Genomic DNA, 13,948 nt, shown 5'->3' on the forward strand with positions numbered 1-13,948 from the left:
TGACTACATCGCGACTATAAAAATGCACAGAAATGATCACGTTTCTTGCGAACGATCTCAAATAAATCAATCTGCTGCTCTCGTTCAAAGTAATCCAAGCAGGTATTTAATGCTCAACGTATGTTATTATAATAGTGTAATCAATCCCTGATTTTGTTGCTAGGTGGCCCACCAAAATATTCACTTTTTCGACATTTTACAAAAAAATATACAAAAATAACAATTCTATTTCTTTTCGCCCCCCAAGAGCAACGCTACAACAGTATATCTTGTGAGTGAAGGGGAAGCTGAGTTTCGCACGAGCGATTCTTCTAAAACCGTGCTGATCACGGCAATAAGCTTCTCGGTCTCAAGAAAATTCATTGTATTCGAACTGAGAATTTATTGAAGGATTCTGCAGCACACTGCTGTTAGTGATATTGGTCTGTAGTTGTATGATCTCTTACAAGGTTCTTATTTTCATGCAGAACATTAGGTATTAGTCTAAATATCAACAGCAAGTCAGTGCCCCGTTAGAAAACAGAAGGTAACTGCTGCTGTAAGTAAATGTAAGTCTGTCACAACCAGTTTGCGAGTAAACACTGAAGACAGAACTGCATTCAGTGGACATTTGGGTACTCGTACTTGGCCCACACCGGCACGGCGCTGCATTTCCTCAATGGGCCATACAACACACAACCCGGACAGCAGCTGACTACCGTGATTAAAGCATTTAACACTCTATGCTCCAACTCATAGAACGCCAGTTTTCTTTTTCCTCATGATATCCCCTGGGGTGGTCTCCGCCTGAGACTGTTAAGGCGAACCTTTTTGTGAGTGTGTGGTTTTTGTCAAGTTGTGCAATGGATTGATCCAACAAGTACCCTTTGGCTCCTGCAAGAAACAACATCCACCTCACACTACTACAGAAGTCAGACAGACGATCCTAATGTACCAACAAGAACTGCTTGAAAAACATTCAATAACAAATATCTTCTGGAGTCGTCCGCTGAAAGGAAAAGACATACCAATATTCTATAGTCATACGTAACTAGTGGAATATTTGGGTACTGGAGTATTGCTACTAAGTGTAAAAAAACATTAAACGAAGGAAAAATATTATTTATTGCAAAAAATTCTGAGAAATCAAGTGTAACTTTTTCTTATAAAATAATAAATTTCCACAGTTCTTTTCTGAACAGCAGATTGCCTCTTATGGATAGGAATGGTATTATTTTACAAAGTATGGAAAGCTTTTTTCCTCCCTTTTCTTTAAAAATGTTATTTACTTGGCAGCATGGCTGAGAGCTGCGCCTACACAGCTTGAATAACTTCTCTAGGTACTGTCAAGGCTGTCGCGTGACAAATGTAATGGAGTTTACTGTTAGAGAGGACAGACAGGGCTCGCATACACTGTAGTGCACAATACAGTGAGCTGCGACGATTGCTGCCAGCGTCGCTCGCTGCTGACAAATAACACAACTAACTCTTTCTATCTGGATTGACCTTCGCCAATCACTCTCCCTACGCCTTGATGAAGTCAAGGACTCCTATCCACCCCTAGTCTAACTACTGGGGCAGTATACCGGTCAGACAACCAGTCCACCACGATGCCATTCAATATTCGCTCGCAGGCGTTTAACCAGTACTCTGTCAGTGTTCACACCTCTCAATAAGTATGGCGGCCAACACAACTCTTAATCGTGAGCGACTCAATATAGAGTATCGCTCAGATTCGCTAATGACAGAGGTGCTCTCCCAGTGAAGTACTGGGGAGAGACTTTGTTCCTCGCTCTTTGCATACATGTACGAGTGCACTCGCTCTCGTTAAGTGTTCCCACTCCAAGAGCTACAACGAAATGGTCCCTTTTTCTGGAAAATTTGCAAGGGTATATCATTCGCTCTCTTCCCTCACTTCTCTGGCTTTTTGCATCAGAAATATTTCGCCAATCTGCGTTACTCTTTTAAATGGGAGATTGGCATTTCGTTTAAGGTGACCAATGCGGAAATACGTAGCATCTCCGTTAGGCGTATACTATCCTCCTGTGAGAACGTAACTACGCAGTTGCTCCATCAAAAAATGTGTCTTCTGGGTGCTCCCACACAATGTAGTGGAATTTGCTTTTAAGTTGAACATGGGGGTCGTTATCCTTTCACTCTGGCGAAAGCTATCCTCTCTCTGGGCGGTCGCTCCAGCTGAAGTAGGTGTGTGTTAACTCACCCCTCTGAAGGGACGGACCGCCCAGTGGGCTGGTTGCCTCTTTAGAACAAAAATTCCTGTGGCCGTCATGTTCTGCACGCCAGCCTCGACTTTTTCAAAAAAGGGTTCAAATGGCTCTGAGCACTACGGGACTTAACATCTGAGGTCATCAGTTTCTTAGAACTTCGAACTACTTAAACCTAACTAAGCTAAGGACATCACACCATCGATGCCCGAGGCAGGATTTGAACCTGCGACTGTAGCGGTCGCGCGGTTCCAAACTGAAGCGCCTAGAACAGCCTGGCCACACCGGCCGGCTCGACTTTTTCAACTTAGGTGCAGCCTTGCGATTTACTTATTAGATTTTCATATACCTTATATGATTTCATACAAAACTGACTCTACCTTATCGATTTTGGGTTCGAATGCAGCGTCTTCATCTGCAGAATATAATTGTGAGGACGGAATATGTAAGAAATGAAGGTCAGGAGACCAAGCCACCTTACATTTTCACCAACGGAATATAATACCCAAGAGTAAAGCTACATGTCATCGAAAAGTACAATAGAACAGTTTGCCAAGCTTTTGCTGTTCGGAGTACAAGCCTAGCAAAACCTTGTTGGCCGAAGTTACAAGGCCAGATCAGTAAAACATTCCGACTGTTGTCCCTGTGACTACTGAAAGCTCCGCTGCTACTTTTGCGGAACTATATGTTTTGCTGGTCCTTCCATACACTGATGAGCCAAAACGTTATGACCACCTGCTTAATAACCTGTTGATCAATCTTTGGAACGTAATAAATCACCGATTCTGTGCATCACCGATCAGACACTCTGTTGGCACGTTTGTGGAAGTATGGAGCATTGGATGTCCATGCACAGGTCGTGTAATCCGCGTAGCCATCCGCTGTGGCCGAGCGGTTCTAGGCGCTTCAGTCCGCAACCGCGCTTCTGCTCTGGTCGCAGGTTCGAATCCTATATCGGGCATGGATGTGTGTGATATCCTTAGGTTAGTTAGGTTTAAGTAGTTCTAAGTCCCATAGTGCTCAGAGGCATTTGAACGATTTTGTAACCCGCGTAAATAACGGGCGTCTGATTTGAGTACGCAGTGGTCGCGCCCGATAGCGACCCAGATGGGTTCCATAGGATTTGCGTCAGTCGAATTTGGTGGCCGATACAAGAACGTGAGTTCACTATGGTGCTCCTCAAATCATTGTGGCACGGTTCTGGCTTAGAGACACGGACGGTTATACTGCTGAAAGGTGACACCGCCGCCGGGGAAGGCACCAAGCATGAAGGGACGCAGGTGGTTCACAGCTGTCGGGGTGGGCAGCATAATCCTCCCCCTCCAGCCTGCGTCCATGGCGCAGTGCACATCTCCAACTGCCTTTCACGTGTTTGTTATTGTTTTGCTTTAGGGCGCAAAAAACAACTGGGGTCATACGGGACAAAGTCAAAACTATAGAACACGAAGACACAGAGGAGTTGAAAAAAACGACTATACGTCAGTCCCATGTGACAGCTGAATACAGGGACGTGGAGGAGGAGGAGGAGGAGGAGGAGGAGAAGAAGAAGATTAGTGTTTAATGTCTGACAACAAGGTCATTAGATAATGTTACTTAAAAACCGTCTTGATTGCAAATTTTTTATTCATATGACCGGTTTCGGTTCATTCAGAACCATCTTCAGATCTGAAATATCAGATCTGAAGATGGTTCTAAATGAACCGAAACCGGTCATATGAATAAAAAATTTGCAATCAAGACGGTTTTTAAGTAACATTATAAAATCACTGATTGCTGTTATCCCATAAGACATTATGTCTGTTTTTGCAAAGGTCGTTAGAGACGGAGCACAAGTTGGGATTACAGGAGGATGGGGAAGGAAATCGACCGTGCCTTTACAAGGGAACTATTCCGGCATTTGGTTTAAGCGATTTTAGGGAAATCACGGAATACCTAAATCAGGATGGCCGGACGCGAATTTGAACCGTCGTCTTCCCGAATGCGAGTTCAGTGTGCTAATATCTGCGCCACCTCGGTCGGTACAGGCACGTGGAGAAAGGGCTAAAAAAGACACAATACAGAAACGGAGGTCCAAATCTAAAAATTAAATGGCCTTCGTCGTAATACTTTGATGGATAAAAAGTAAAACGCGATCGACTGCCCGCGCGTCATTTGCTAAAACGGCCGATAACTCAGACGGCAAACCCAAGCGGGAACGTAAACGGTTAAAAAAATGTAAGTTCCGTCAGGGAGTGATGGACAGTTAAAAGTTGGGCGCATTGTGTACAAAGTGGTGGAGTAGCGCCACTTATCAATGACGTTGCTTAAAAGGGAAGTGTCCAATACGCACCTCACGGCGGGAGGGCAGAGAGGAGGTAGTCCAAGCCGCTGGGAGAAGCTTAATAAGGGGGAGCTTATTCTCGCGAGGGGAGGGCCATAGGCGATGCCAAAGGGACACCACCTCCTGACCGACGGCAAAAGAGAGATCGTCGGTGGGTATATAGGTACTCGCGGGCTGAGGTAGGAGCGTCAGCAGCCTCGTGTCCTTGAGGCCGACATGACCAGGGACCCACAGAAACATCACACGGGCTCCACCAAGAGTGAGCGAGTGACGGTTTCCTTGGACCCGCTGCACTAAGGAATGGGCGGTGTACAGCGCACGCAACTTCGAACGGCGCGTCTCGGTGTGAACAAAAGCGATGTTGTTCGTAAATGGAGGATGTACAGAGAGACAGGAACTGTCGATGACATGCCTCGCTCAGGCCGCCCAAGGGCTACTACTGCAGTGGACGACCGTTATCTACGGATTATGGCTCGGAGAAACCCTGACAGCAACGCCACCATGTTGAATAATGCTTTTCGTGCAGCCACAGGATGTCGTGTTACGACTCAAACTGCGCGCAATAGGCTGCATGATGCGCACCTTCACTTCCGACGTCCATGGCGAGGTCCATCTTCTCAACCACGACACCATGCAGCGCGGTACAGATGGGCGCAACAACATGCCCAATGGACCGCTAAGGATTGGCATCACTTTCTCTTCACCGATGAGTGTCGCATATGCCTTCAACCAGGGAATCGTCAGAGATATGTTTGGAGGCAACCCGGTCAGTCTGAACGCCTTAGACACACTGTCCAGCGAGTGCAGAAAGGTGGAGGTTCCCTGCTGTTTTGGAGTGGCGTTATGTGGGGCCGACGTACGCTACTGGTGGTCACGGAAGGCTCCGTAACGGCTGTACGATACGCGAATGTCATTCTCCGACCGATAGTGCAACCATACCGGCAGCATATTGGCGAGGCATTCGTCTTCATGGACGATAATTTGCGCCCCCATCGTGCACATCTTGTGAATAACTTACTTCAGGATAACGACATCGCTCGACTAGAGTGGCCAGCATTTTCTCCAGACATGAACCCTATCCAACATGCCTGGGAAAGTATGAGAAGGGCTGTTTATGGACGACATGACCCACCAACCTCTCTGGGGGATCTACATCAAATCGACGTTGAGAAGTGGTACAATCTGGACCAATAGTGCCTTGATGAACTTGGGGATAGTATACCACGACGAATACAGGCGTGTATCAATGCAAGAGGACGTGCTACTGAGTATTAGAGGTACTATTGTGTAAAGCAATCTGGACCACCACCTCTGAAGGTCTGGCGGTATGGTGGTACAACATCCAATGTGTGGTTTTTATGAGCAATAAAAGGGGCGGAAATGATGTTTATGTTGATATGTATTCCAGTTTTCTGTACAGGTTCCGGAATACTGAGAACTAGTGTGATACAAAACTGATGTGTGTATTACCAGTACATCTACTATCCCCCAGTGGATCAAAATCGACGTCTTTCGAGGTGTTCTAATTGCTTTCCGGCTGTGTACTTGGGGGTGAGTATGACAGGTCTGTACAACTTACAGAACATCCCGATCTTTTGCGATGCATTAGGTTCCAACTGCGACCCCATATCGACTGCAGTTTCAGTAGAAATGAGGCAGGTGCCGTCTACACAGTGTTAAAATTTGTAGTGGGAATGTTATACACAAGTGACAATAAAACACACACAATAGAGGTGCAGTTGTAGAGATGCGGTTGTCGTAGCTTACCTCTGCCAGGAACTCCGTAGGCGCCGAGGAGACGGACTCGTCGGCGTCGGTGTACTCGCTGAGGTCCTCCGCGCTGGCCGACTTCTCCAGCTGCAGTTCCAGCTCCAGGCCCTGGGTCTGGACAGCCACGGGGGCGACGCTGCCGCTGCCGCCCACCGCCGGGGGCGGCGAGCCGCTCTTCGCGTCCATCACTGCCGGCACACAGCGGAAACACACACTCAGCCCCCGCCGACCACGTGCGTCGCCAAATCACTGTTAATTAAACTTAATCTGCTGAACCCAGGTTAATGCCAGCTTAATGGAGACTGTGGCAGCGCCGGCCAGGGTGGCCGAGCGGTTCTAGGCGCTCCAGTCTAGAACCGAGCATCCGCTACGGTCGCAGGTTCGAATCCTGCCTCGGACATGGATGTGTGTGATGTCCTTAGGTTGGTTAGGTTTAATTAGTTCTAAGTTTTAGGGAACTGATGAACACAGATGTTAAGTCCCATAGTGCTCAGAGCCATTTTTGAACTGTGGCAGCAAGGAAACTCTAATACGGGACCGCGTTGTTCAGCACTGCATGCACTTCTGAGGTGTCATCGAGTATGAAAGAGATGAAAAACATTATAAGCACCGACGTTAGATGCCGCCTGGTGGCGCTGCGGGCACGTCAAGCAGTAACAAAAGCATGCAGCCAGAGCAGACACAGATGGGGGTCACCGTAACGAAGATACGGGCTGCAAGTGGGGAAATCGACTGAGATAAGGGATTTTAACAAAGGGCAGGTTGTTACAACGCACAGCCTGTGAACGAGTAGCTCGGAAACGGCGAAGCTGGTCGAATGTGCTACTGTCGTCAGCGTCTACTGAAAGAGGTAGGACAACAGTGAAACTACCACTAGGCGGTGAATGGTTGGACGTCCACGACTCTTCACAGATCGTGAGGTTCGGAGACTTGTCTGCTCTGTAAGATAGGAACAGATGGTGATCTGTGGCATCTCTTCCGAAAGAGCACTACGTTGGTGCACGCACAAGTGCTTCGGAGCAAACCGTTCATCTTGCATTGTTGAACATGGAGCTCCGCAACGGACCACCCTTTCGGGTTCACATGTTGACCCAACGACATCGTGATCCACGATTACGGTGGGGACGGGAACATCGTTATTCGACCGTCGACAAATGGAAAGGGGGCGCCTCTTCGGGTGGATCACATTTTTGGTACAGTAGGTCGTTTCCGCGGATTCCGTTATCGAGGTAAGCGACGGCTTGATACGTGCAGCGCGCCACGGACACAGGCTGTTGGGAGCTGAATTATGCTGTGGGAAACATTCTCCTGCGTTTCCGTAGGACCTGTGGCAGTAATCTAAGACATACTGACACCTGCGAAGCACCTGCACCCCTTCATCCTTAATATCTTCCCTGACGGCGATTTCATCTTTTAGCAGTATAATTGTCCGCGTCATGAAGCCAGAACCGTTGTACAGTGATTTGAGGAGCATTATAGTGACCTGACGTTGATGCCTCGGCGACCAAATTCCGGTGATGTAAATCCTTTGGAACACATCTGTGTCGCCACCAGGGGCCATCATCGCGTGCTATATCAGTGGCCAGTTATTTACGTGAATTACATGACCTGTAGGATATTGGAAGTTAGTTGTAAGTTCTTATGGGGTCAAATCGCTGAGGTCATCGGTTCCTACGCTCACATACTATTTAATCTAATTTAAACTAACTGAAAACAACTTTTAACAGGAGACAACTTTTAACAGGAGACAACTTTTAACAGGAGACAACTTTTAACAGGAGACAACTTTTAACAGGAGACAACTTTTAACAGGAGACAACTTTTAACAGGAGACAACTATTAACAGGAGACAACTTTTAACTGGGGACAACTTTTAACTGGGGACAACTTTTAACTGGGGACAACTTTTAACTGGGGACAACTTTTAACTGGGGACAACTTTTAACTGGGGACAACTTTTAACTGGGGACAACTTTTAACTGGGGACAACTTTTAACTGGGGACAACTTTTAACTGGGGACAACTTTTAACTGGGGACAACTTTTAACTGGGGACAACTTTTAACTGGGGACAACTTTTAACTGGGGACAACTTTTAACTGGGGACAACTTTTAACTGGGGACAACTTTTAACTGGGGACAACTTTTAACTGGGGACAACTTTTAACTGGAACCAAGGGCAACACACATACACATACACACGCCCGAGCGTGGACTTGAACGGGGGTAACTGCGAGAACCGTGACAAGGCGCCCTATACCCCCTGGTTGCACGACCTGTACGTAGACATATAATGCCACAGACCTCCACAAACGTACCAAGAAAATTTTCGAATCCCTGATACGCAGAATCGGTTATATATTTTGTTTCAAAGACTGACAGAGGAGCTGTTAATCAATTGGCCATAAGTTTTTGGATGATAAGTGTATAATTCGGTAATTTCAAAGAATGATTGCCTATCGAAGTCGCTGGGTCCAAACGATACATACCGAACGTGCGATCGTAAATCGATCATGCGACTCTGGCGCCGGGCATTACGAGTATGTTTACGCTGGTCACTACAGCAACGACAAAAGAAGAGCGTTACAAAAATACTTGTAATTGCAAAGGAGATGACTTACTTTACTCGTCGTCGGTGTTGCCGTCATGTGGAAGTCCATTACGGTGGTCTGGATGGATAATTTGGAAGAGTCGAACCGTGTATTCTTCCTGAAACTCGTTCGTTTTCCGCACTGTCCGCAAAGAAAATGTAACGGTACTTCAGCACCGAAATTGTTCTTACACTTCACACCACCACAGTCTACAGAGTCCCTTCTTTCCTCGTTCAGTAGTACTTTATATTTGTGACAAAAAGTCGCACAATTTTCTACGCTTTATAAACATGGAATTAGATTCTTCCATGTGAGAGAACCCGCCGAAGAAACATAAAGAAAACCAGACATCCCACTCACTAATGACATAAATCGTCTGTCTTTCCCTAGCAAATCACAAATAATTCGCGGAGGTATGCAATTTAGAGCAAGTAAGGGAAAGACTACTGACGGCCTTGGGAGAGCCAGTCCTGACAAAACTCAACCATCTGGTGAGCAAGATGTATGAGACAGGCGAAATAACCTCAGAGTTCAAGAATAATATAATAATTCCAATCCCAAAGAAAGCAGGTGTTGACAGATATGAAAACTACCTAATTGTCAGTTTAATAAGTCACGGCTGCAAAATACTAACGCGAATTCTTTACAGACGAATGGAAAAACTGGTAGAAGCCGACCTCGGTGAAGATCACTTTCGATTCCGTAGAAATGTTGGAACACCTGAGGCAATGTTTACCATACGACTTCTTAGAAGAAAGATGAAGAAAAAGAAAACCTACGTTTCTAGCGTTTGTAGACTTGGAGAAAGCTTTTGACAATGTTGACTGGAATACACTTTTCCAAATTCTAAAGGTGGCAGGGGTAAAATACAGGTAGGGAAAGGCTATTTACAATTTGTACAGAAACCAGATGGCAGTTATAAAAAGTCAAGGGTCACGAAAAGAAAGCAGTGGTTAGGAAGGGAGTGAGGCAGGGTTGTAGCCTATCCCCGATGTTATTCAATCTGTATATGGAGCAAGCAGTAAAGGACACAAAAGAAAAGTTTGGAGTAGGTATTAAAACCCATGGAGAAAAAATAAAAACTTTGAGGTTCGCCGATGACATCGTAATTCTGTCAGAGATAGCAAGGACTTGGAAGAGCAGTTGAACGGAATGGATAGTGTCCTGAAAGGAGGATATAATGTGAACATCAGCAAAAGCAAAACAAGGATAATGGAATGTAGTCGAATTAAGTCGGGTGATGTTGAGGGAATTAGATTAGGGAATGAGACACTTAAAGTAGTAAAGGAGCTTTGCTATTTGGGGAACAAAATATCTGATGATAGTCGAAGTAGAGATGGTATAAAATGTAGACTGGCAATGGCAAGAAAAGCGTTTCTGAAGAAGAGAAATATGTTAACATCGAGTATTGATTTAAGTGTCAGGAAGAAGTTTCTGAAAGTATTTGTATTGAGTGTAGCCATGTATGGAAATGAAACGTGGACGATAAATAGTTTGGACAAGAAGAGAATAGAAGCTTTCGAAATGTGGTGCTAGAGAAGAATGCTGAAGATTAGACGGGTAGATCACATAACTAATGAGGAGGTATTGAATAGGATTGGGGAGCAGAGAAGTTTATGGCACAACTTGACCAGAAGAAGGGATCGGTTGGTAGGGCGTGTTCTGAGGCATCAAGGGATCACCAATTTAGTATTGGAGGGCAGCGTGGAGGGTAAAAATCGTAGAGGGAGGCCAAGAGATGACTACACTAAACAGATTCAGAAGGATGTAGGCTGCAGTAAGTACTGGGAGATGAAGAAGCTTGTACAGGACAGAGTAGCATGGAGAGCTGCATCAAACCAGTCTCAGGACTGACGACCACAACAACAATAAGGGAAAGACGGAAAACAGAGAAAATGACAATCAAAAATAATTTATCGCAACGCCTGCCACCGGAGTCGCATGATCGATTTACGATCGCACGTTCCATATGTATCGTTTGTACCCACCGTCTTCGATAGGCAATCGCTCTTGGAAATTTCCTGTGATTCTATACTGCTTTCGAGATCACGCCTCGTCCAAGATGCTACAGACCAGTGCAGCGTTCAAGCAACTTCCACAAAAGTCAGGTGTTGAGTCTGGTAGTAGTTACGGCCTCCTGTTTACACGCACGGTACTGGCGGGAGGGGTCTAGATTATCAGGGGATACAACCCGTTTGCTTTGGCCAGTGACGTCAGAATTGGCCAGAGAGCATGTATTACAAAGATGAAAGAGCTGAGAAGAATGTTCAGAAACAAAGGAATGCAGGAGAGAAAAACTGTACTTCACATCACAAGGGCCAGAAGAATTTTCACGTTAACGATATCGCGTGTTTGTATCTTAGTATTTCTCCGCAAAATAAAATGGAAAGAAAAGAGTGAAAAATATTACTAGCGAAGAATACATCACGTTACATGTATAAGAGTGTATCTCGAAACTCTTTAGAAGTGTGTTGCTTAAGTGCAGTACGGGATACAAGTTCAGCGTACGTAGATTTCTTAGTTTCAAGTAGCATTGCTGGCCTGTTGTTCGTTTCAACTATGTACCCCCTGCTTCACTAAACTGTAACTGAAACACCGGATCCAAATTAAAAGCTCACTTGAAGTGTGTTGCCTAAGTACAGTACGGAATACGAGTTTGTCGTAAGTCGATTTCTTCGTTTTCATTAGCATTACTGTCCTGTTCTTCACTTGAACGATGTATCCTCCGCTTCAGTAAACCGTAAGTGGGACACGGGATACAAATAGCAGATGTGTTGTTTATTTCGTTTATTATTAACATTCCTTTCTTACGTACATATCAGTACTGCTGATAACAGGACCTACGTATGTAATATATGTATACCAGACTTCCGTTGACCTCTATATATGTACACTGGTAACGAAAAAGTGGAAATAGACGTAAGTTACATTTGAAACCTGTACCACAACTGAACTACACGACGACAAGATGATGACACACGTAGAATTTGTATCCCGTTCTTCACTATGGGGTACAGTTTTCTTGTTGCCTTGGACGCTAATAGTATCCCATTCGTTACTTGAGCTATATAGCTATACGCAACATTTGTATCTTGCTCGCCAATTGACATATATAGTGTCAGTGTAAAGGCGAACTGAAGGACGGGATACAAATTTTAGTTGTGTCAGTGGTTTCGCCTGTGATACAGCAAGTACACATTCGAAAATGTGTCACTGATACTAGTGCTGGGAAACGAAAGAAGATCGACAGCCGAGAAATTTCTGTTCCGTACTTCACAACACGAAAATACACATATTGGTGGAATAAAACAGTGAAATACGTCAAAATAGTGAAATACAGTGAAAGAAGCTAATGGGAAGGTGAACTTATCACACGGAAATATCGAGCAATAACCGAAGCTCGCCTAGACAGACAGTAACGAAAATTAAATACCCACAAACAGACAAATCCATTCCTATAAACGAAAATAAGACACTAAAAATTGTTATACAGTAACAAACTAATAATCCAAACTACCTTAATATCATTACGAATAATTATTTTAATGTGCGATGATAGCGCTTATCCGGGACACAGAACTGCTTTATTATCAATGCCTCGAGGTGAAGACGTTACTATCTATGACTAATGTATGAAGTCATTGACCAAAGCCGACGGGTTGTATCCCGTGCTTCACTAGACCCTTCTTGGAAATTACCTGTAATGCTATACTACTTTCGACATCACGCCTCGAACAAGATACTCCAGACCAGTACAGCGTTCAAGCAACTGTCACAAAAGTCAGGTGTTGAGTCTGGTACGGGTTACGGCCACCAGTTTACACGCACGGTACTGGCGTTCGCGCATGGAGTGTATCTTACAGAAGCGTTGCTAGAACCGACCGTGTAAACGGGGCAACTTTTATGCGAGATGTCACCCAGCCGGTCGTCCTGCAGACTTACCCGCCTTGCAGCGTCCGATGCCCTGGGACCTGGACCGTATTTTCCAGGACCCGCCGGCCTCACGTACTGTCCGAAAGTCCGAGCGCTCGCGCGCCTGCGCTCCAGTCCGTTTACGTTTCCACGGCAACGACCGACCTCTGTCACAGTTTGCTGCTGCAGGCTCACCACAACTCCCGTGCGGCTTACCAGAAAATCGGCAAGCCTTTGGTTACATCTCGTGGCAATCGGGGTTTCTGCCGGATATCAGCGTCTTCCAAACACGATATTTCGAGGTCATTAACTGACGTCTTCATCAGGTGTTACCCAGTCTCAAGGAACACCTGATGAAGACGGCAGGTAATAACGTCGAAATATCGTGTTTGGAAGACGCTGATATCAGGCAGAAAACCCGACTGCCACGAGATGTCATCAAATCGCCGGGAAAGCCTAAGAAATTACATCATAAGCCTTTGGATCATTCATGGCTCGTCCCAAATGGTAAAAGAAAGAGTAATAAGTGTGCAGTGACAAATTGAAAATAGCGTCCCGTGGGGCATCGAACCGGGATTTGCTGCAGGCTCCGGCGAGCAGGTGGCTTAACCACTAAACTACTGCGGCGGCGCGGCTACGTTCGTCCGTTACCTGCACCTACATCTACATTTATACTTCCCAAGCAACCCAACGGTGTGTGGAGGAGGGCACTTCACGTGCCATTGTCATTACCTCCCTTTCCTGTTCCAGTCGCGTATGGTTCACGGGAAGAACGACTGCCGGAAAGCCTCCGTGCGCGCTCGAATCTCCCTAATGTTACATTCGTGGTCTCCTCGGGAGGTACAAGTAGGGGGAAGCAATATATTCGATACCTCGTCCAGAAACGCACCCTCTCGAAACCTGGACAGTAGGCTACACCACGATGCAGAGAGCCTCTCTTGCAGAGTCTGCCACTTGAGTTTGCTTAACATATCCGTGACGCTATCACACTTACCAAATAACCCTGCGACGAAACGCGCCGTTCTTCTTTGGATCTACTCTACCTCCTCCGTCAACCCGACCTGGTACGGATCCCACACTGATGAGCAATACTCAAGTATAGGTCGAACGAGTGTTTTGTAAGCCACCTCCTTTGTTGATGGACTACATTTT

The 13,948-nt window shown here is 45.8% G+C and overlaps 1 protein-coding gene across 1 annotated transcript in view; it reads right to left on the minus strand.

Moving 5' to 3' along the window:
- Nucleotides 1–12,945, minus strand: part of LOC126293719 (uncharacterized) — a 180,607-nt gene extending 167,662 nt beyond the window's left edge. Inside the window, exons 1-2 of the mRNA XM_049987031.1 lie at nt 12,827–12,945; nt 6,292–6,482 (exon numbers count right to left, since the gene is read on the minus strand). Of these exons, the coding sequence (XP_049842988.1) occupies nt 6,292–6,480 (189 nt within the window). The 5' untranslated portion in view covers nt 6,481–6,482; nt 12,827–12,945. The remainder of the gene's footprint in view (nt 1–6,291; nt 6,483–12,826) is intronic.
- Between the last annotated feature and the right edge of the window lie 1,003 nt (nt 12,946–13,948).

This window comes from Schistocerca gregaria, chromosome 10 (assembly GCF_023897955.1).
Source record: "Schistocerca gregaria isolate iqSchGreg1 chromosome 10, iqSchGreg1.2, whole genome shotgun sequence".
NCBI lineage: Eukaryota > Metazoa > Arthropoda > Insecta > Orthoptera > Acrididae > Schistocerca > Schistocerca gregaria.